The sequence below is a fragment of the Malus sylvestris genome, chromosome 14 (assembly GCF_916048215.2).
Source record: "Malus sylvestris chromosome 14, drMalSylv7.2, whole genome shotgun sequence".
NCBI classification, from domain to species: domain Eukaryota; kingdom Viridiplantae; phylum Streptophyta; class Magnoliopsida; order Rosales; family Rosaceae; genus Malus; species Malus sylvestris.
The window spans coordinates 9,393,743-9,418,067 of NC_062273.1; the positions used below are offsets into that span (position 1 = coordinate 9,393,743).

At 36.4% G+C, this 24,325-nt stretch overlaps 3 protein-coding genes across 9 annotated transcripts; 2 read left to right on the forward strand and 1 right to left on the reverse strand.

Moving 5' to 3' along the window:
- Window positions 1-4,926: 4,926 nt before the first annotated feature.
- On the reverse strand, window positions 4,927-6,383 carry LOC126599449 (putative germin-like protein 2-2). The gene has a single exon (XM_050265832.1). The coding sequence runs from the start codon at window positions 6,089-6,091 to the stop codon at window positions 5,579-5,581; it is 513 nt and encodes a 170-aa protein (XP_050121789.1). The 5' UTR covers window positions 6,092-6,383; the 3' UTR covers window positions 4,927-5,578.
- A 2,454-nt stretch (window positions 6,384-8,837) lies between these two features.
- Window positions 8,838-15,158, forward strand: LOC126599447 (N-acetylglucosaminyl-phosphatidylinositol biosynthetic protein gpi1-like). 6 transcript variants are annotated; one of them, XR_007615131.1, is made up of 11 exons: window positions 8,838-9,109; window positions 9,245-9,583; window positions 9,708-9,848; window positions 9,934-10,037; window positions 10,131-10,352; window positions 11,044-11,538; window positions 13,435-13,850; window positions 13,985-14,078; window positions 14,156-14,270; window positions 14,379-14,440; window positions 14,596-15,158. XR_007615131.1 is itself a non-coding variant. In XM_050265825.1 (10 exons), the coding sequence occupies exons 1-9, from the start codon at window positions 8,930-8,932 to the stop codon at window positions 14,265-14,267; spliced, it is 2,103 nt and encodes a 700-aa protein (XP_050121782.1). In that variant the 5' UTR covers window positions 8,838-8,929; the 3' UTR covers window positions 14,268-14,270; window positions 14,596-15,158. The 6 variants fall into 6 exon arrangements, 4 of the variants coding, with proteins under 4 accessions (XP_050121782.1, XP_050121781.1, XP_050121783.1 ...); XM_050265825.1 differs by lacking the exon at window positions 14,379-14,440; XR_007615130.1 differs by having other exon boundaries at window positions 8,839-9,109; window positions 14,156-14,440.
- Window positions 15,159-21,646: 6,488 nt separating this feature from the next.
- LOC126599450 (protein GAST1-like) lies at window positions 21,647-23,864 on the forward strand. Of its 2 annotated transcripts, none has more exons than XM_050265833.1 (4): window positions 21,647-21,849; window positions 22,371-22,436; window positions 22,584-22,617; window positions 23,546-23,864. In XM_050265833.1, exons 1-4 carry the CDS (start codon window positions 21,778-21,780, stop codon window positions 23,725-23,727), a joined length of 354 nt encoding a protein of 117 aa, XP_050121790.1. In that variant the 5' UTR covers window positions 21,647-21,777; the 3' UTR covers window positions 23,728-23,864. The 2 variants fall into 2 exon arrangements, with proteins under 2 accessions (XP_050121790.1, XP_050121791.1); XM_050265834.1 differs by having other exon boundaries at window positions 21,655-21,849; window positions 22,374-22,436.
- Window positions 23,865-24,325: the final 461 nt, after the last annotated feature.

The window sequence follows — 24,325 nt, forward strand, 5'->3', positions numbered from 1 at the left end:
TTAAGTAAACAGTCGAAAGAAAAAGTACATTTGATGGAGTTGTTTAAGTTAGAAGAAGATGAGGATATTCAGTCAATATACAGTTAAGATGATTTAAGTGATAATGAGAGTATTTATAGTATAAAGAGTATTAACATGATAGATTCAGACTCAGAAGATTTAAGTAGCACAAATAGTGATCTAGAAGAGTATATGTGTGCATTCATAGAAGAACAGCATGAAGAAGAATATAAATACATTAATTTAGGTTGGCCAGAAAAATATCATAAGTATAGTAAATTAGTTGCAAATAAATACTATAATACATATTCAATATTATGTAAAAAGTATTATAGTAATAGGTTACTAGAAGTTAATTTAGCAGAATCACAAGAAAGTATTGAAATATTAGGAAATATTGTTCATAGTATAGAAAAACCAAAAAATAGTTCTTCAATTACCATAAATTGTGAAATAGAATTAGCAAAAGAACATAAAATACAAACAACAGCTATGATGGATACAGGGAGTACAAAGAGTGGCATAAGAGAAAAGTTAGTACCAGAAAAATATAGACAAAAATTAGCAAAACCAGTTAAAATAATACAATTTGATGAGAGACCAGTTTACTTAACACATTGTATAAATAATGAGTTTATCAAAGTAGAAAAACAACAGTTTAATTTACCATTAACATTTGTTTCACCAGTAGGATCATATCCATTCATTTTAGGTTTAAACTTTTTGAAAAGTTTACAAGGTTTTTTATTTATGAACCCTAACATAACATTTTTCAAAAGAGGCATTACAATAACTGCTCAAAATAATACTGTAGAAACATACAAAAGCATAAGTATAGAAGAGTATAGTGGCCAAGATAGTTTTCATTTAGAAAACTCAAAAGAAAATGATGAGCATAATAACGTAGAAGAGTTTGATGAAGACATATTTGAACATGAATACCCGATTTTAGAATAAGGAAACCATATATAAATATTACAATTAAGTAAACCAAGGAGTTTAGAAGAATTATTACAATTAGCAGAACAAACTAGAAATATAGGAGAAGACCCACAGTTACATTGAGTAAAAATAAAATACTAACAAAATTAGATATAATTAACCCAGATTTAAGCATTAAGACGGCTGATATGCTTTGTAGTTTAATAGATAAACAAGAGTTTGAGCAGCAAATAAAAGAGGTGTTAAATTTAAAAGTAATTAGACCCTTTAAGTCTAGACATAGATCATCAGCATTTATTGTGAGAAAACATTCAGAATTAAAGAGAGGTAAGGCTAGAATAGTTTATAATTACAAGAGATTAAATGATAATACATATGAAGATAGTTATAAGTTACAAAATAAGGAGGAGCTTATAAATAAAATTCAAGAGAGTAAATATTTTAGCAAATTTAAAGAAATTATTATTTTTTTCTTGAGTAAGAAGCACAAAGGCTAAATTAAATAGGGTAAATGGTCTATTTCCTTAAAGAATATGATAAAGAGTGTAACATCCCACCCCCGAAATTATTTATTTTCGGCAATAATTATCGGTGATAGGCCCAAAATTTAAACTCTCGTTGATTTAGCTGCCAATATTCACGACTCTTTAATTAAGTTCCTTAATTCCACACGTTCTATAACCTTAATTCTCTTACCAAAGCATAACAATTATATTTATCAATTTACTACCTTTACTGCACTTAAATAAATTTACGATCTAAGAATAATTCTCAACTAAAATAAAATTCTCGATTATTTAAAACTGCATCTAACATCGTTAGATTGCCTACGTACCCTTGAGCGGGATCAAGCCTCTCGTAGTTCACATACACTTCCTAATTCATTAACTTTAACATTTTAGTGACCAACAATCACAAATTCAGTCCAAACATTTTCATCACACCATATGAATATAAAATATGGATTTAGAACATCAAAATTAGCATGAAAAAGGCAGAGTCGGCCCACTGGCCAGGTGCCACCGCGGGTGGCGGTCGGCCGCCCCGACTCGTCGGAAAATTCAACTTTTTAAAAAAAATTCCAAATTTTACAGTCAAGTAGATCTTAATGAGTAGAACAACTTTCATACCTGTGGTCAAACCCAATTTGGCCAGGAAACACCTCAAATTGTCCACAAACCATCGGAACCCTTATTTTTGGGTGCTCTTGATTCGACTCCAAAACCACTCTGGCGCCCTAACCAAATCATGGGCTTTGTTCATGTGTTTAAGGAGAGTGTTTTGGTGGTAGTAATTGGATGGAAACATTTCAAACTTTGGGGAATCCCGAGCAATGGCCGCCGCACCCACCGGTGCATTTTTCCTAATTTCAAGGCCAAATATATTATTTTTGGGGTGTACTAGGAAGAGGGAATGATTGAGTTTGAAGTAAGGATCAATTTGGCACCTTTCCGGTCATCTAAGGTGGCCGGAATCAAAAGATCCGACTGGGTCGGGTCGTAATTATAACTAGGTCGAAGGATTCCCTCATTCTCCCCTCTTTCCTTTCCTCTCCTTTCTCTCTACCCCCATTGGCCATCCCCCCTTGATTCCTTCCCCCTTCTCTCCTTTCTATTCTTTTCTTTCAATCTCAACCGTCCATTTTTGTTTCTTCCTTTCATTTCAGCCACAAGTGTGGCATGTTACATGGCTCCAGATTTTCTGGAGCCTTCTATACATGTTTAAAATTACCAATTTATCCCAAACTTTAAACGTTAATAACTTATTTGTTCTAACTCCGTTTCACGAACGGTTTGTGCCTACGCGTTCGTGAGGTCGGGCTCTATTCAAAAATATAAAGTTTGACCTCGACAGGTTTACATATTTTAAATAATTAAGGTCCAAACTTTAAACCTCGTAACTAGTTTAATTTAAAACTAAACTCAAATAACTTAATATAAATTCTCAAAACTAAGATAAAATCTCAATCATAAAAATACTTAAATTTTAATAATTTTCGAAAACCAAAACTTAGAAGTTCTCAATTAATTTCTTCATAACCATAAATCGATTCATTTCCGATTTTCTCCACATTTCATAATTATGAATATATAATTCATATATTTAAATTTTCAGGGTATTACAAAGAGGGACTGGAGATAGAGCTAATTTATAATTTTTAGCATAAAACGTACTATTTATTACCTATCCTCTATAAAATATACATTAAATAATAATCTCTATTGAAATTGAGTAAGTTATAAACATGATTTTACAAAAGAATAGTTTTATTCACAAACACATTTTTACTTTTGTTGATGCACAAAACCGAAGGTCTTGGAACAACGTAAATCTGACCGTGAATCTGCAAGAAATGTAAATAACACAAGATGTATCATGGTTCACCCCAATGTTTGGGCTACGTTCACACTAATATTGTATTTCTCTGTTTGTGAGAGGATTGAGAGGGAGAGAGTGAGGATCCTCATGGCCTAGGAAATGGCCTCTGAGGGTGAGAGTGAGGCTCTCCTTAGGGGATGAGAGACTTAGGGTTTGTGAGGGTGAGGATGCCCTTTTATAGAATAAGGGCTCCTCCCCTTTTTACATGCTTGCCCCTCCATTTATTACATAATTACATTTGAGTCCCCCAAGTATTTATACGAGGTTTAAATACGGAGACCCTAAGTATGGTATAAACAGTAGTCCCCCAAGTTTTCAGTCAAGAGAGTCTTTTGGTTGGAGACTTGAAATTCAGTCCATGTGTGAGCCGAAGTAACTAGATATTGTCTAGAACTGATGCTCGATATGAGGCGGTGCCCAATCTGAAATGATGCTCAACTAGAAATAGCACATGTTGCGAGGCTGCTATGCTTGTGTTGCCTTGGTTGGCTAGGCTTGTGGCATTGAAGGTGAGGGAACCCCTTTTACAGAATAAGGGCTCGCCCCTCATTACAAAAATGATGGGCTATAGTTGGTGCTCTCTAATGATGGTGAGGGAGTCCCTTTTATAAAATAAGGGCTCGCTCCTCAGTACATGAATAATGGGTTAGGAGTGATGCTCGCGACGAGACGGTTGCTCAGCTAGCGACGATGCTCTCTAATGAAGGTGAGGGAGTCCCTTTTATAAAATAAGGGCTCGCTCCTCAGTACATGAATAATGGGTTAGGAGTGATGCTCGTGGTAAGGCGGTTGCTTAGCTGGCTGCGATACTCTCTAATGAAGGTAAGAGAGTCCCTTTTATAAAATAAGGGCTCGCTTCTCAGTACATGAATAATGGGCTAAGTCCCCCAAGTATTTTTCATGAGGCCCAGTTGAGGCACAATATATGGTACATAATGTAGTCCCCAAAGTCTTCGGTCAATAAAGTCTGTTGGCTGAAGACTTCAAATTGAATCTATGTATGGGCCGAAGAGGTGGTTGTTCGGAACCGGTATTTTGTATACTCTGCACTGAAGCTTTGTAGGTGAAGCTTTGCAAGTGAAGATTTGAAGCTAGAGCTCTGTAAATGAAGCTTTTGAAGCTAGAGCTTTTGTAAATGAAGCTTTTGAAGCTAAAGCTTTGTAAATGAAGCTTTTGAAGTTAGAGCTTTTATAAATGAAGCTTTTGAAGCTAGAGCTCTGTAAATGAAGCTTTTGAAGCTAGAGCTTTCTGTAAATGAAGTTTTTGAAGCTGGAGCTCTGTAAATAAAGCTTTTGAAGCTAATTGACATGAGTGATGCTCATGAATGTTTATGTTGATTGATATGAGTGATGCTCATGGATGTTGACATGAGTGATGCTCATGGATGTTGACATAAGTGATGCTCATGAATGTTTATGTATGATTGATATGAGTAATGCTCATGAATGTTTATGTATGATTGACATGAGTAATGCTCATGTATGTTTATGTATGATTGACATGAGTAATGCATATGTATAATTTGAAGTACTGGGCGTACTTTTGATCACCTGGTTGGTGATAATAGCAGTGGGGTGTCGAATAATTTTTTGTAGTACTGGGCGTACTTTTGGTCACCTGGTTGGTGCTATTTTGGGCTTATGGGCCTTCGCCCTCCACACAACATTCCAGCCCATTTATTTTGGGCTTGACTTTTTTTTTTATTTATTTTTATTACCCTCTGATAGGGTTTATACAGATGTCTCCGAAAGATAAGAAAAATAAATCACATTATACATCTGCCAAGAAAAATAAATCACATCATTCTGGTGGGGTGCTTATTCCTTGCTTTTGCTTTCTCTTTTGCTTTCTCTTTTCCCTTTTGGGAGATGGTAGACAACGCTTCCGTATTGGTTGAGGAAGTGCGCAGGCAATTATCAGCTATCACAGCTGGGTTTCTTGGGTCATCCTCGGGAATATTTCTTTCAACCTTGCCGACAAGATCTGCACCAACATAAGCAGCTTTGGTATATATGCCTCATCATTTTTTTCTTTTTCTGCTGTTTGAACATAAGCTGGTGTACTCCAGATGTAAAAAACCCATTAGAGTGCTTTTCTTTCTTTCCATTTTACCATTCCCCTCTTCTTCAATTCACATCCAAATGCCATTGTTGTTGAGCAGCAGAACAGAGCCTGTCCAAGCCTCTTCGCCTCCTCCCACCATCCCTAAGGAGATTTTAATACACACTTCTAACAAATCTAACTCATAAATTGCAAATCACAAGTGTACCTGGAGCTGGAAAGATTTAGCCAGAACATCTTCTGAAATTGCGGGATTGAATCCAAACACAGCATTAGCAATGGTGTTGACTCCTGGGTTTTGGCTACTCAGAGAAGAGAGTGAAATGGCAATTCCATTCCCCGCATTTTGTTGATAGTGAACTAGTCCAACAGGGAACACAAACACATCACCCTTGTTAAGCACCTTTGAAATGAGCTTGTTGTTGGGGTTTGATGTCACAAAGCCAACATTGAGGCTGCCTTCTAAGACGGTTAAAATCTTAGTGACATGGGGATGAGTATGGGGTGGGATAACATCCCATGGTGCGTAGTCGATACGAGCGAGTGAGATGCCGAGAGTGTTGAGACCTGGGATTTGACCCACATTGACAGGGGTAACTTTTCCACCAACAGGGTTTGAGGTGTTGTCGGGGATGTGAAATCCGCTGAAGAAGAAATGTTCAGCTGTCGCTAGCTTGGAGTCCAACCATGGAAAACCATTTACTCTCATTACTCTTAGCACAAAAAACTTCAAGATCTGCCGGTGAAGGGGTGCGGTGCCTTGGGAGAAGCAGGCTGCGTCTTCTTGTCCGGAGACCAAGGTAAGGCAGAAGCTGCTGCAGAAGTTCTATTGTAAACAGATACGGCTTGGTGAAAGTAAGGCATTGCAGCATTCTTTTCAACCATGACCACATACCTAGTTTTGACCGGAGGAGAAACTGGAAAGGCATCAGGAGAGATTCAATCTACTGGGCTTCAACACCATAGATCCGACAACCCAAATATATGGAAAGGCATTGCTTACAGACCTTTTGGCGTATCAGCGGTAACAGCAGCAGCCAAAACAGCTGCAGCAGTAGCAGTCGCCGTCACAAAAACAGGGGCCCAACGACGAGGTCAGGACCATCTAAGTTGGCGACCTTCATCATTGGATGGACGAGACTTACCTTCACGGATGCTTTGCGCACACTGGACAATGGTTTCTTTTATGATTGTAAGAGGGGAATTTTGAGGAATGTGAGGAGAAGGGTGAGAGTCCCGGAGATTTTTTTTTTTAGAGAGAAAGAGAGTTCTTTTCTCTGAGGACACAGAAACGAATAGAGAGAGAAAGAGAGAGGAGATGACATGATGGCTTGCTGTTTGTGGGGGTTTTCTGGAAAAGATTTGGGTTCTTGGTTTCTGCAGATTCATGGCGTAGGTGAAAAATGAAAGAGAACTGACACAACTTTTCGTATCGATTCCCACAGACGGCGTCAAATGTTGATGCACAAAACCGGAGGTCTTGGAACAACGTAAATCCGACCGTGAATCTGCAAGAAATGTAAATAACACAAGATGTATCGTGGTTCACCCCAATGTTTGGGCTACGTCCATACTGATATTGTATTTCTCTGTTTGTGAGAGGATTGAGAGGGAGATAGTGTGAGGATCCTCATGGCCTAGGAAATGGCCTCTGAGGGTGAGAGTGAGGCTCTCCTTAAGGGATGAGAGGCTTAAGGTTTGTGAGGGTGAAGAGGCCCTTTTATAGAATAAGGGCTCCTCCCATTTTTACATGCTTACCCCTCCATTTATTACATAATTACATTTAAGTCATCCAAGTATTTATACGAGGTCTAAATACGGAGACCCTAAGTATGGTATAAACTTCTAACACAACCTTATTAATTATCTGTCAATGATCATCTCCAACTCATTCGATTCGAACAACCGAAAATTAAGAATGGTATATGAGAAGTAAAAATGAGTGCATAGATAGTACTACTCTTATATAAAACCTCCCTGAGCCCACCTTAGCCTTGTGGGTGGCTACGCCATTGTATACAATATATTTACGTTAAGGAGTGGAGAAATAAATTAAATATCGAACTCGTTATTTTTGAGATTCAAACCTATAACCTCTCAGTTATAAGTGAAGAGAAATATTATCAGACCGTAAAAATATAATAAGAAGCTTGAAATTAAACAAAATATGAAAAAGGACAACTCATGGAGATTTCTGTTTTTTTTACATCAAACTAGTACATGGCCACACAACTTGTGTGTGAAATGTTTTGTTTTTGTTTTTAAAATTGAAGAAGAGAGGAAGAGAGTGAGAGAGAATGTGAGGGTGGGGAGAGATAGAGAAGTTTATTTTTCAATTTTTAATTTAAAAAAAAATAGAGATGTTAAAATCACTTATAATTGTTGCTTAAACAAAAAACTAGCAAACTTTTGTTTTGTGAAATTACATTACTGCCCTTAATTTTTGTTGTTGTGATAGAATACTAAATAATCTTTTTACCCTCTCTTGATTGATAAAGAGGGTTATATTAATATCTATACTAATTAATAAAACCCTCTTTGTCAACCAAAAGAGGGTGAAAAGATAAATTAGTCTTCTATCACAAAAAAAATAATGGGCAATAATGTAATTTCATAGGTCCCAAATTTTACTGTTTTTTATTGAAGCCTCACTTACATGTGATGTTAAAATACCTCCAATATTAAAAAAAAAACCCAAAAACAAAAACCTCCCACTCCCCCCGTTCTCTCTTTCTCCCTCTCTCCTTCTCATTTTCTAAAAAAATGTGTTCATACACACAAAGTGCGTAGGCAAATGCTAGTATAATTTAGATTAATCCGAACTATCCAGAAAGGAACTCAAAATTGGATACAAATGAGAGAGCACAATACCACATAACAAAGGACACGTTATACTTAAGCCTAAATCAGTTTAACAAAACATTTTCTTTATTGAAATAAAACAATGAGTTTAAATTAAGGGGTAAATAATTTAGATCGTAGTATTAAATGATTGACTAAAACAAAGTTATAAGCATTTCAGGGTTATCAAAACACTTGTTAGATAAACACATATCAATGCTTCTTTATGAGGCACTTGAATTTTTAATAGGACTTCAACTTGATTATAATGAAAGTACTTTTACAAGTTTTACTAGAAGCGCTTGTGAATAATTACGAGTGTGTTTGGAAGTGTTTTTGAAATAACAGAAAACGCTTTTGATAGAAATATTTTTGAAACCAATACTTAGTAAAAATGCAAGTAAAACCTAAAAACGGTTTCACGAAAAGTAATTTTAATCATTTTAAAAACACTTCTAAACAATCATTTTTTTTTCTCTAGACAACTATTCTCAAATGAGAAATAAAAACAAAAGAAATTACCACTAATTTTGCTTTGTGTTTTTATTATTTTACCAAAAAAAGTTACCTCTAATTTTGTTTTGTGTTTTTATTATTTTTAGAATCAATATTGAAATACAGCGTCTTGGTCACTTCGTCTGCATCTCCACCCACATCCCTGGGTTGTCTCCTATTCTCCCAGAAATCAGCAACCATACTCACAACGATGATGGGAAGGAGATGTAGGGTTTGGTGGCCAAAGCAACTATCATTGAGGAAACCATCGTCATCATCCTCTAATTTCTTGCTTGGTTGGTTCGTTTCTTCCTCTCCGTCTTCTCTCGACGTCGTCGTCGCTTTCGCGTGCACTGAGCTTGCGCTTTCTGGTATCCAATCAACCCTCCAGGTACATAAACGTCTTCAAATAATCAATGCTAATCAGATTTCGATAATTTGTATCTGCAATTTATGTGGCTCGGTTTCAATCTGCTTCTTTGTTGATTAAATTTTGGGATGCAATGAATTTTTGCTTATTTTGTAGGGTTTGGGAAATTGGTACATTGAAATCATATATTGTTTTCAGGGAATTCTTCGCAACACGAATGGAAGGATGCCTGTGTTGCTTCAGGATAAGTCTATGATGTGTGTATTGGGTCAAATTTTTGAGGACCAAATAGAAGAAGATCAATCTCATTCTTCTTGTGGGTGCCACAAGCTCAGTGGATCAGTAGGACCATGTAGGGAAAATTTCGAGGGAAATGGTTATTGGATTCGGATGTTATGTGATCCTCAAGAACATATTGGAAAGGACATTACTTGGATTCCTAAACTGCATCACGTTCACTGGAATGGGAAGGTCGTGTCTCGATGTGATGTCCACGTATGTAAGTCGTGAATGCTTCAATGGCATGTGTCGGACTTTGTTTAACTGTTATCTTTTATAGTTGATCATCATGTGTATATTTTGGTGATTAATATCCTGTTTTTCATTTGATCAAATTTAGCTAATATTATATGAGACTCCTACCTATGGTGCCCACCATTTCTCATTACATCCTTGGAATTCACTTGAGCAAGTGAGTGCGCCTATGAGAAAACCCAAATGGGTTGATGAACTTCACCAAAAGCAACCACTCCTTGATTTGGTAAGAGTTTTGTAAGAATTCTTTTGTAGATTGGGACTTTTCTTTGTTAATACACTGATACGCTATTTATATTGTTTAAATGCAGGATACAGTCATTCTGGCAATTAATAGCTCCGCTACCGCTGAAATTGTTTTTGAAAAATGCATAGGTCCCAAGACGTCTTTTGTGTGCTTTTCTACTGTTTACATGTATCTATTCACACATTCAGCCTCTCAACTACTTTTCCTTTTTATGCCCGGCATTATCTGCAGTATTTAAATGGCTATTCTGTGGCTTTTCAGGTTTCTGGGCTTCGCATGGCAACTATTCGCCATGTCTGTGGCTTCATTATCCACTTTATTCTATGTCGTTCTTCAGTTTCTCTATAGCCTTCTGAATTATGCATCGGACTCATGTATAAACCTTATATTAGTAAAGGTATTCAGCAGCTCAAGGATAAATATCAGAATCCGTGGTTCTCAGATCTTGTATTGGCCAATCTTTCTTCAATATAATGGAATGAGGTAAGATGAAAATTTTAACTACAAATATGGAATATGTTTTGAATCCTGTGGAGTTGTCTGACTGATAAGTTGGGCATTAAATTCCCTTTCATTTGCATTCTAATTTTGGATAAAATTTATAAATCCAAACATTTATTAGATTTCGCTTCAGTTTGGTTTATAAGAAAATTTTCCTATTTATAAATTTTCTACCCTGCAAGTGTTCAAGGTTTTTTATCTGTACTTTGTAGGCTGAGATTTAGGTTTGTTTAAGACCATGATTGACCCGTTTACCTGATCTCTTCCATCAACTACTTTACTGCGTTGACAATAACCCTTTCATCTTCTCCTGATCTCTTCCATCAACTACTTTACTGCGTTGACAATAACCCTTTCATCTTCTCTTGTGTTACATTTAACCTTTTATATCCAATAGACATTTACTGATGAGTCTTTTTTGTATTGTTCCATCACCATTCTTGTGTTCCGTCACCATTTCTTTCTTTCTGGTAGTTCCATCGCCATGTCTTAAGAAAAGACATGGAGCTAAAGGATGACTTGGCGCAAAACTGAGCGTGGTAGTGTTCTAGGATTCATGTAGCTAACTTCACTTAGTAGGATAAGACTTTGTTGTTGTTGTGGTAGTAGGCTCCTCTTATTTCTTTCCTGAATAAACTGCAATTATTTCATCACCTTATTCTGGATTTGAAAGGTCGCTATCAAGTGTGGAATACGCAGAGAAAGCTGCATTGCATAAGCATTCCATGTGGTCAAGTTTAGCTGTTGATGTGCTTCTGGGAAACTTGTTTGGTTTGGTACTGTTGTATCATGCAGAATCTGCTTGCATATGGATATTAAAATTTTCCAGTGACATTACAAATGAGTTATTGCGCTCAGGCTGTGTGTGGTTGATGGGGGTACCTGCGGGTTTTAAGTTAAACAATGAATTGGCAGAAGTTCTTGGGATGATTTCTTTAACTGCTATCCAGATTTGGTCTACCATTTGGATCTTTTTGGTGTCCCACTTTCTTTATTTCATTAGAGGACTTGCCATATCAGGAATCATTTTTGGGGTGACTATACCTGCTGCTTTGATAATCGACTTGATTGCTCTAGCAACGTTGCATGTGTCTACTCTTCATTGGTTGATATCGCTTTTATATTCAACTCAGATACAGGCATTAGCAGCTCTCTGGCGCCTTTTCAGGTATTATTTTGTGATGTCTTGTTCTTCCTTTTTCAGTTTTTAAAACTTCACACGACACCAGCTGCAGTAACTAAATACAGGATGTTTTTACTTTTTTTGCTTATTGTATACATGCGATAGGGTCATTTTTCTAACCAACCTATTTTCTATCCCTTAAGACATGTCATATGCTTATTCAGAACCTGCTGGTTGGACTTGTAGCTCTTTAATACATAGTTCTTCAGTCAAATTACACTTGTAGTTCCTGCAGTTTGCCCATTTTCCAATTCCCTGTACTTTAAATATGTTTTAATTGAACCCTGGTATTTTGATTACATTTGCAATCCAGGACTAAATGTAGATCAGTCTGGCAACGTGAAAATTATATGATAGGTATGTTTTGAGACATCTACTACATCACCACTCCGTTAATTTATTAGATGCAGTTGTTTTGTCCTCAATTTGCAAATGTAGCAAAGGGATAGGCATGAAATTGAAAATATTTAGAAGCACAGGGATTTATGTGGAAAGCAGGCTAAACTACAGGGAAAGTGTGACTTGACCTGGTTCAGCTATTAGCCAACCTTCCAATAAAGAGGCACTTCTGTTCCTGATTACTGTCATTATGGAACTTTACTCGTTGGTTTAACCTTGGCCTTTTTATTTGTCTAGCTAGTTGCTACTGTGCTTTTATATGGGGATTTGATTGTATGGTAGTATTAGATTTACCATATATGCAGCTGCCATCTGCAATAAGAATGCCCATAATGCTAAAAAATGAAATTGGAAACCCCGTAACAAGTGTGCTTTGAAGCATAATATATGTTTTTATGTATGCAGTCAAATTTTACCACAGTGCATCAGTCCGACAGCATGTTACTTTCAAGTGCATTGCATTTAGGCGCTTTACTCCGTTTGCACTTTATTACGACATATTGACCTAACAACTAGCGTGCACTCAAAACTGCAGTCACTTTATTAATATCACCTCTTGGTTCCTGTAGCAGAGTCATGTTCGTGTAAGCTAAAATGTTAAATCTTTGGATCCACTAACTTCTTGTATGTTTCCCTTTATAATGTTGAGAATATCACGTTTAAGAATGGGACAAATAGAACAAACTCTTGAAATCGAAAACAAATAACCAAGATAAATAGCACCAAGAATTTACGTGGTTCGGCAATATGTGCCTACGTCCACAGGACAGCAACAACAATCTTTCACTATATCAATAATGAGTACAACCAATAATCTTGCCGAATCTCTAGAACTAGGAATTGACGAAAAACCTGAAAGAACAAGAACAAGAAATACACTCTCTCTTTTCTTTTCTCTCGCACACTTATTGTTTTGCTCCTTCAATCAAAACTAGTACAATAGCCCCTTTATATATACATAATAAAGGTCTTCTTCAATAAGGATTACTAATCCTAATTGGAAACTAGTTATAAAACCTACTCCAATTGGGAAAACAATTTAATCCTCTAAGACTATTAATTCCCAATAGACTTAGGGCAACTTATCATGGGCTGGAAAAAACCCAACATATAATATAAGTATGCATAACATCCTGTTTCTAGAAGAGATTGCTGTGCTTTTTATATCTATTTATCTGTTGATATACTCATATATGTATGTAATAATGTCTGTATGTATAAATAATATACAGTGTACGCCCATACAAGACATGCTTGTCTATATTGTATTGTAGTTAATTTTGTTATAATTAATTGACTTAAATTGCTATTTTCTGAGAAAAGCTCCCTTTTTATTGCGCACCTGGCCACAATTCAATTATAAATTTAGAATTTCAATTGTATACTGCTGGTGAAGGTATAAGTAAAATATGTCCTTGATCAATAATTGTTTTGCTGTTTTACTACATCTAGGTGCTCATGTACTTACTGGATGTTTTTCAGGGGCCGAAAGTGGAATCCTCTTCGTCAGAGATTAGATAGCTATGACTACACTGTCAAGCAACACATCGTTGGATCTCTTCTGTTCACACCACTCCTACTTCTATTACCGACAACTTCTGTTTTCTACATCTTTTTTACCATTATGAATACAACTATCAGCCTTATGTGTATACTGATTGAAGTCACTATATCTTTCATTCATGCCACACCATATATCAAAATTTTCCTTTGGTTGGTGAGGCCGAGAAGATTTCCATCTGGGATATGGTTTGAAATTGTATCTGTTTGGAGTGGTGGAATTGATTCTCCTAGGGATATTAATTCACCGTCAGAGAAACTGCAGCCCAGAAAGGGCCTCACCGGAGAAAAATCATCTGTGGTGGTTTCATTTCTTCATAGTAACTTCTTGACTGTAGGTGAGAGCTTGATCTCTGTCTAGTGCATTAGTGATATTTCTGTAGTCTACTGTATCTCAAGTCTGAAAGTTTCACATGTTAATTACTCGGTCTTGGATTTTCTCGTAACTAAATTGATGGAATATATATACCAGGACAAATAGTCATGCCTCACTACAACAAGGTTCTTTCTGGGAAACCTCGGACATTGGTTGCCACTGCAGCTTATGGAGTCCTCACTGGCAGACGGTGAGTTGAAAATTGAATTCAAATTTGATCGTTTTCATGGCTGTTTTAATTTTTAATTTTTAATAAATTGATTCCAGGATTCCATCTTCAATTGGAACTGATCTTCCAACATTTCCGTGGATGCTAATCTCCTACAAAGAGTATTGGCGTCTCTGCCGCGATTCAGTTCTTGTATGCTACAGAGCGTGACATGTAACCAGTCTTGCTGCTGCCAGTTAACACCTAACTGCATTTATTTAACCTAACCTGAAATTTTGTTCTCCCATGTAAACCAATTTTTCTGTTCATCGATTTGTTTAGGACCGTACAGGCAACATATCCGATTCATTTTTGAAGGATTGTAGGATGAAGGGTTTTTTTTGGTAAATGAAAACCAAGTTATTTTTTTAAATTTGTTATAGTTAATTCATCTGTTTCATCTAAAATGTCTGCTCTGTTGCGTAATTGACGTGATTCAAGTCTCAGGCGATCGGAAGTGTGCTGTTGGTTGATTCTGACCTAAGATAATTGATAACAGGTGTGGACGGTTCAACTGGGATGAATTGAGCTATAACACTGCTTGTCTCCTTTCAGTGGGGTCATCACCTGCAGTTGCAAGTCACGGGCCGACGCCCATACCTGGATAATTGATAACAGGTGTTAACGGTTCGGTCGAGAATAAAAATGTGCCGGGGAGAATTTCCATTGCACTAACATCGAGTGACAGAGCTATTGTTGGGCTTAGTTAGGTCACAATTCAGCCGGCAGAGAGCTAACTGAAAAGCAGACAGAAACGTTACGAAATGGTTTTACACTTGGAAGCTTCATGTTCTGCCTAAGTTGCAGATCTCAAGTGAAGACCAGTACTTTCGTAAAGAAGCAAAACCCACACGTTTCAAGGCTATGATTGCTGCATAAAACTGAGTTGATGCCGACCTACATTTATTCTTGTTTTGTTTCCTTGTGCGAAAAGCTTACTATGCTCTAGATCAAAAGATGGCTGGACATGTGGTTAAATCTCCCAATTTTAAGTGTATTTTATTTTTTGAAATTGTGACATGACAAAAATGCCTCTTAAGGTAATTATTGACTTGTTGTTGACTTTCGTGCTTGTGATACATACGAGTGTTCTAAAAATCAGCCTAGGCGGCCGCCTAGGTGTTAGACAGCGATCAGCCACGTCAGCCATCATATTAACATTTGGGATCTCCATTAGATATGCTCTTTTATGTTTTAAAGTCAAAATTTAATGGACTTGTCCACCCAATTTGAAAAGTCCAAAATGAACTCAATGAATCTATATGGACCTTTGGGCATTTCTGAGGTGCAGACCTTAGAAATAGACCTTGCGTGCAGACGGGAATAAGACAGTCTTGATTTGTTGAGCTCACGGTAGAACTCGATTGGTGTGATATAAAGGAATTAAATTATTTTTAATTATTTTCTTCACTAGGTATCTTTTATTTGGAGAGAAAAGGGAGGGGGGGGGGGACTGAGAGTTCGCACGTTTAAGAGGGAAAGAGACACAGAGTGTGAGCTGGGGTGAGGATTGTATTTGAGGTGGATTGAAGTTGCGTTGCGATTGTGACCCAATCATGTTATACCGTTAATTTTTTTTTTCTTCATTAGGCATCTTGTTGCCAGAGAGAAAGGGGTAGGTGGGTAGTTGAGGTAATATTGGTGCGCTGAAGAGGGAAAAAGAGGCTGAGAGGGAGCTGAGCTGAAGAACCGATTTTAGCTGGATTGAAATTGCGTTGTGGCGGTGACCTAGTAATCTTATACCTTTAATTCTTTTGGTTTACTAGATTTTTTTTCTTTTTAATTTTTAATTTTTTTTTTTGTCATTGAGAGAGGGAGAGATTAGGGTTGTCTTCGTCGAGAAAGAGAGGCGGAGAGAGGGAGGTGGTGAAGAGTGTCAAGGTTTGATTTCATGTGAAGTTGTGCTTGTGTTGAAGTTGACAATGGTGGTTCATCCAGAAGCTGTGAAGAAACCAAGATTGTGAAGGTGACTTTTTGAAGAATTTTAGAACCTCTGGTATAATCAATTTCCATTCCATTTCGGTTTGTACAATTCTGGGATTTTACTTAGTCAAAATCGTGAAATTGGATATTAGATACATATGTGCAAAACTTGTGCTGGGTTGTGATAAGTGGTGTAGATTGGTAGTAGGTAGACATAGAAGTGTAATTCGATGGGGATGAGTTAGAAACAGACGAAATTGTGATGGAAAGAGAGGATGTAGATATGGGGGATCAATGTGGTGCAAGGAGGGTTGAATTAGTTTTTTCTAACGGTAGATGATGAGTTGAAATTGAAATTAAAAATGGAGTTTGAGCCATTGGATGAAGGGTATGCTTTTTACAACAATTATGCACTTGTAGCGGGGTTTGAGATTCATGAGTATAGTAGTAAAAAGTCCAGGTACAGTGAAAGTTGGTTATGAAATTGTTTGTTACAAACAAGGCAAGAAGAGGGTGGATGCTAATCCCATACCTAATATGAAAGGTAGGAGGGGAGATGCTAGAACTGAGTGCAAAGGCGAAACTTGCGATGAATAAGGGAATTGGTTGTGAAACATTTGGTGTAATAGTTTTCAATGATTGACAAAAGCACCCTATGTCAAGTGCATCACACTTATTTAGATCACTTCGTTGAGTTTTAGAGGCAATGAGGGTGATGATTGAACAATGTGCATAGGACAATATTCCAATAAGTAAACAAGTGGGTTTATTGGAGGTGCAAAATGGAGGAATTAGAAATATTGGTTGCACCCCCAAGAATATGTATAACGTTGAACAACAACTGCGAACTCATCTAATCAGGCATAATGCGAAAATGTTGAAAGAGCATTTTGAGGATGAGAAAGAGAAAAATGATTCATTTTATTTCAAGATAGAGATTGATGAAGGTGGGACACTTAAGAATTCATTTTGGGCGGATGCTAAGTCATGACGTGTTTATTGCCATTTTGGTGATGTGATTGTGTTTGACACCACTTGCAATACCAATGTGCACGGGATGATGCTTGCTCCTTTGTTAGGAGTTAATAACCACGGTTAAACCATGGTATTGGGTTGTGCATTTTGAAAAATGAAAAAACCACGATCTTTAAGTAGTTGTTTGAAGAAATGCTTAAATCTTAACTGAGTGAGTCGCCAAATGTCATAACTATAGATCAAGATGAAGTTATAGCAAGGGCTAATGTCAGCAAACTACCAACCACCTTTCATCGGTACTGCATATGACATATTATTAATAAGTTCAATGACAAGGGTTGGGTTGAGGACGTTTTCAAGGATTGCATGCTTGCATATGAGATATTGAAAGCAAAGAAGAATTTGAGGCAAGGTGGAAGGTGTTGGTAGAAGAACATGAACTGGTTCATAAAACGTGGCTTAAGAACATTTATAAGTTGCGTGCAAGGTTTCAACATTTTGTAAGCATGCTTTTTAGTCGAAATGTCAAATAGTCAACGTGCCGAGAGTTGTCATTCTTTTTTCAAGCAATATGTGCATATGAAGCACTCTTTGATTGAATTCATCATTCCATTAAATCGAGCTCTTAGACGGCAACGTCAGAAAGAGGTGGTTGGTGACCTTAATGATGAAAACCGTGCCCTTCCATTGCAGCTTTGCACCTCAGTGGAAACTAAATTGGCCAAATTGTACACACGATTTATGTTCGAAAAATTTTAAGTGAGGAATTGAAGAGTTCGACTTATTTCTTGAGGGAGCAGTGGTGGGATGGCAATAAGGCATTGTACAAAGTACTTGAGAGTGCTGCAGGGTGACAAAGATGAAGAGGTTGGTGGTTGATACGATCTCGGGATATGCTAAATGTAGCTGCAAATAGATGAAGTTTTGGGGACTTCCTTGTTGACACATATTTGTCGATTTGAGAATGGAACAAATAGAGTTGTTACCGGAACGTTACATACTGAAAAGGTGGCTTCAAGTCGCCAAATCCGGCATTGTTTTTTACACTGGAGGGAAAGAAGTGGGCAAACACGCCGACAATTCTATCTTGTTCAAAAGAGCTCAGTTTTCAATAAAAGTTTCAGATTTAATTAGCAAGGCGTTGATGCTGGAGGAAGGTACCCAACTTCTATCCCGGGCTTTGAAATCATAGGATATGAAGCTCAACTCTTTAGGTGGTGTTAATAGCGGTGGGCAAACGGGCCTTGTACCTGCGGGTTGGGGGGAGGGTCCATACTGTTCCGAGCGGGTACAAATATTGTAAACTCAAAATGGGGTGGGGTGGATCCCAATATATGAGAAAATGGGCCCCGGGCCCAGACCGATTCAATTGTCCATTATATGAGATTAAATCTTCACCATGTATCTTAAGCATTAGATCACTCTCTCTCCACCGTTTTCATTCTCTCTGAGTCTCTCCACCTTTCTTGATTCCTCAAAGACTCAAATTGAAGTATTGAACTTGTCTCTTGACTCGAATTCGTAACGGCAGTGGCTGCACAGTACTCCTTTCATCCATCCCTCGTCTCTTGGTCTCTCCTCTGTCGACTCTATCCTCAAATTTACCCAACTTGAGACACAACCTTAAGGTCTTTCTCTCTCCCCACTCCGACCACCACCATCATATCTTCTTAAATCCGACCAACACTCTGCTATTCTGTTCGGAGTCTTCAATTTTAATGTATTGATTGTTAGAGATTTAGGATTTAGGATTTTTTAGATATAGGAATTTTGGGGGTGTGGACCTAATAATTTCTAGTTGTCTGATGATGGAATTGACTGATTAGTTTTCTAATTTTGAAGCTTTGCATTTTGTTTTTAAATGAGATTGGAATTATGAGAATTTTCAGATTTAGGGCATTGGGCATTGGTGGGCAAATATTGGGGTGGCTTAATACTGACATGTTTATTGGTATGTGTGTTCATTGTTGCGGTGTTGAGGAAGAACACTTTTTGTGATAAAAAAATTTGGAAATTTTATATGTTTTTAACTGATTGATGAAATTGTGTATCCACAGTATTGCGTTTTTGTGATTTTGATAATTGGAGAATGTGTTAATTGTTGAATTCGATTGTTTGACGAAGCTGTTGATTGAATCCAACTGTTCTGGAAAAAAAAAATGGATTGGACCCGTGGACCAATCCCGATTCGGCCCATTTTAAATGGGTTGAGTTAGGTCCGGTTTCAAAACTCAAATTTCCTATAACCGACCCCGCCTGTCCCGTTGCATTTTTTAACGAATCCAGTCCATCCTTCAAATTTGGGCTCGGCCCGGCCTGTGCCCACCCCTAGGTGGTAACCGTGGTCAGAAAAGAAAACAAACTGAAGAAGGAGGCAGGAGTTCTCAAACCAAGGTGCTTAAGGATCCTATTCAAGTTAAAAGAAAAAGGGCGTAAAAAGTAAGTACGAAAGACAAACGAAGTCAAAATCGGAGACGCAGTAGTAGAATTGTTGGTATTATAAAATTGTTTCATAGTTGGTCCACCTAGCATTCTAACCCAGCAGACCTTGACAACCTTTTTTGGTATTTTTTGTTATATTCGGGTATTATAGAAATATTTCAGCATGTACATACATTTTCATATATATTATAAACAAATAATTTTTTTTTGTTTTTAATTATTGTTTATTTTAATTAAAATAATTACAAAAAAAAATTAAAATGAGTAATTTAATAAAATCATAAATAAAGGAAAACAAATTAAAAAAAAAAAAACCTTTGTTCGACGAAAGACCTTCGTTGCATATGATTAAAAAGGAAGCTTTCATCCCGCAGGGCCTTGGACAACGAAAATTTCATAATTCAAAAATATTAAAATACTTGAAATCCAAATTTTATTGGACAAATTTCGTAGCATCCTTGTTTACTCAATGAAAAAATTTGTCACACTGAGTCTTACCTAACGACTAGTTGTCGCTGTAAACTCAATCTGACAACAAGCTGTCGTACCCTTTAGTTTGGTGCTACGGTACGCTTCGTTCCCCTATCTTTGAGGTGACGAACGCATTATTTGTCAAGGAAAGAGCCTTGCGCGACTGCGTCTGCGAGACAAAGTTTTCGTTGAGCCAATGTTTATGCTACGAAAATTGACTTTATGTGATGAACTTTTGTTCGTAGCGAAAATTGTTTACTGTAATAGTGTTATGCTGTGGTTAATAGTTTTGTAATTATTACCTGCCTTTTTTTACATTGTGAAAAGACTTATCTTCACATGAAATTCTGACTTTGTCACTAAATGCACATCATATAGTGTAACACCTGGCAACATTTTTTTGGTTTTCTTGTGGATTTTTTCCTTGGATGTTGTCTAAGCAACGACAACAATTCATAACTATCATACATGAATGGTTCACGAGATAAAACTAACATAACTGATTTCAACACCGTATAGTGTAACACCTGGCAACAATTTTTTGGTTTTCTTGTGGATTTTTTCCTTGGATGCTGTCTAAGCAACGAAAACAATTCATAACTATCATACATGAATGATTCACGAGATCAAACTAACATAGCTGATTTCAACACATAAACTCTAGTTTCCATATGGTTGATGTAGGCTCTCTCGCTCTCGCTCACACACACACACACACACATTTCCAAGAATTAATTAAAAAACAGAAAGAAAAAGATATAGGGAGGGAGCAAACAAAATTGGTCACGGGCATTGAGTTAAGTTAGACCAAACGAAAGGGCTCTACGGTACTGGCAATGCTTTCCTGTGAGGACAAACAGAGAAGTGGGTATGAGAGGTGAGTGCTTGCATGGTTGTAATATATAATAGTTTTATGTTCTTGCATGTTTCACTCTCTAACGATTCAGTTGATTTCATCAGTTGTATATATGTTGGCCATTAGAAACCGGCCTAACAGTAGCAGGGACATGTGAGGGCACATGTGTGAGGTGGCATCCTATATACCCTATCGCTTTCACAATGCCATCATTCACATGCATGAGAAGAATCACTAAACTTGAGGAAAGCAAAATATATCGATCCATGATATATATCCAAGATCCAATCAGAATAAATGTAGTTATTTTTTTCCTTCAAAAACTTGATATCTTGAAGCGTTTTTCACTAATATTAACATTTGTCATACAGTTCTAATTAATTAAATAAACTTTTGTTCTAGTTTTTTAGGTAACTTATATGGAAAAGAAAACTTGCAATCTGTTGCTTACATGTGGTTCTCAACTTTCATCACATGTCTCGTGGATTCAAAGACAATTTTTTTTTATTTTTTATTTTTTTGGTCTCTTCTCATTTCTTGGACTCATATAGTGTTTGCTAGTTCTCACAATAATTCTCAACTACAAAACTTGAACATGCAATTACCTCGTCTTTGTTCGGGTAATAACTAAAGCGTTTTTCATATTTACCAAAAGAAGGCCTTTTTATATGTAAAGTAATTAATAAACTGTAAGTGGTGAGTTGGTCGTTTCTGTCAGTACGTGGTCTAGACTTTCTGCGTCTTACATGTTGAAAACAACAAAGTTGCATAAAAATAATGTTGATCCCTAGAACTTACTTGCATGCATGGCAATATATATGACACACACACATCCCTTTCTATGCAAAAGGCATACATAGAATTCTCTCTTGTATATAAATAGCCCTATATATATATGACTAACTCCACCCACAGGGCCACAGTTCAGGAAAACATATAATTCTCACTCTTCTCTATCTCTCTAGCTAGTTGCTTCTTGAGTTCAAGAATTTTATTTTTCTGGTACAGCCGGCAATGGCAAGGGCTTTAAATTTTGTGATGTTCTTCCTTGTTATACTGTTCTTTGCCCTAACAGTAGAGAACCATGTAAGCCATCTTTCATCTCTCTCCCTCTAGAGATAAATATGCATCATTGTATATACACACACATATATATACACCTGGTCATGCAAGTGTGGGGTTGTTGTCGGCCCACTGCATTTCAAATTTGAACTCACTTAATATAGTTTAGAGTAGGAATATCGCTTGCATTAAAAAAAAATTATAAATTTGTATAACATGCCTGCTTTCTACTAGCAAGATCTGCAAGTTGTAGTCAGATGAAAATTCTTTCCATGTTGACCATCTTAACCTGCCGTTAGCTCCTTGGCTTGAATTCTAACAGTATACTTGAAACAGAGATAATTTCATTGCAGTAGGATTGTAAAAACAAAGCAGAATGTTTTATTCAGAAAAAAAGAAGGCATGTACATTATTATATGCCGAGACACTCGCAAAGAAATTGGGTGTTAAATTTAAATTGAAAAAAAAAAAAAACTAAAATTATTGAGTGCATGCATGTAGATTATTCCTTTGCTTGAATTCTAACAGTATACTTGAAAATGAAGCAGGCTAATGCCACTGGCACTGAAGCTCCAGCACCGCAGCCCCAAAGCAGTAACAACCATACCATGGTGAAATTTATTTATTTTCAGACTGCAACTTTTTTAAATTATCTGATTTTTCTGCCTCAGTTTTAGATACATTTTTTTTACAGTATTAGATTGTTAATTAAATGAAATCTCAAGTTTATAATTATCTCTTGCTCTTATGCAATTCAGAATGGAATCACTGAAGGCAGCCTTCAACCTCAAGGTAGGGATGCTAATTAAGCATGTATACATTACAATCGTATTAGCAATATTTAAAATATTAAGGAAACTTTACCTAGAGAGACAAAAACACAAATTACATTTTATACAATTTTACTAGTTTTGAATCAGTTTAAGTAGAGATAAAAGCCCAAACCCCAACAAATCTAGCTAAAAAACAAGCAAACCAAAATTTTAAAATCCCAGCTATGCCCCTAATAGACTTGTCCAAAACTACACCATTAATAAAAAACTCCAAATTGATTTTAGATCTGTAAAAACTAATTTATGCAAGATTAGTTTCACAATTCATGCACTTTTGCTAGATCGGTTTCAAAATTTTCTACACTTCCGCAAGATTCATTTCAAATTTTTTGCACTTCTACAAGATTAATTGCAAAATTACTGCACTTATGCAAGATCAGTTTTGATATTCTTACACTTTTGCAAGATCAGTTTCAAAATTCTACAATTCTGAAAGATTAGTTTCAAACTTTTAGCATTTTTGTAAGATCAATTTCAAAATATAGGCATCCAAATTCCAAATCATCAAAATCTCAAAATCAAATACTTTCAGAAAATACTACAATAAAAAAGCCAAAATTAAAAATCCCAATGGTTTTCATATAAGGAAAAAAACACTCATAAATCTAGGCAACAATTTGAAGAAGGGAACAAGGTAAAGACAATTTACAATTAAAATAAAAAGGGTATATGACATTACTTGCCACGTGGGTAGATTTTGTCCCCCTATGCAATAAATAAAAAACTTTATCTCTTTCTAAACTATAGTTTTATAATGTAACTTTACGTGTAATTTCCTAAAAATTAAATGCTTCTTAACCAAAAAAAAAAAAAAGGGAAAATGAAAAAAAAAGGTAGATAAATTTTTTTATTATTTTTATTGAAACTGATTAAGTGAAACATTGTAGAGTGCGGTCCTCGTTGCACCACAAGATGCTCAAACACACAGTACAAGAAACCATGTTTGTTTTTCTGCCAAAAGTGCTGTGCCAAGTGCTTGTGCGTCCCTCCAGGCACATATGGGAACAAGCAATTCTGCCCTTGCTACAACAACTGGAAGACCAAGAGAGGAGGCCCCAAATGTCCTTGAACCAGCCATTCCACACAAAAAATGTCATTCTGTACTCCTTAGTGAAATAAATAACAAAGGACGAAGTTCATGTTGATTTTTTTAGTGTTAATGACAATTATCTTTCAAATTATAATTGCTTATGTCAGCGTTTTAAACTGTGTACTTAAATTTGATTAGACTTAAAATTCTGCATGTTACATCAAATTTGTTGTTTACAGATGTTTATGGAAAATATTCAACTGCTTATTAAATTAAGGTAGTAAAAAGTCCCCCTCTTTCCGTATTTTTGGATGGTAATTTTCCTCCAAACATGGAGAATTGGAGATTCAAAGTTCTATTGCTTATAGCTTCCTTGTTTTTAAATAAAGTGAATTCGAAATTGTCTTTCATTCCAAGGCGTAGCTTGTAATTGTGTACAAACTAAAGAATATTACAAAGAGGATCCTTTGTAGATTCCTCAATCATACAAATCGTAATGTATGTTAGTTATGATGTTAACAGGAAATTGCTAAACCAAATACAAGACTGATCGAAGATGTCCGATATTAGCAAATCCTTCTGCAATCATATTAGCTTCTCAATGTATGTAACATATATATGGTATCGTTAGGAAATT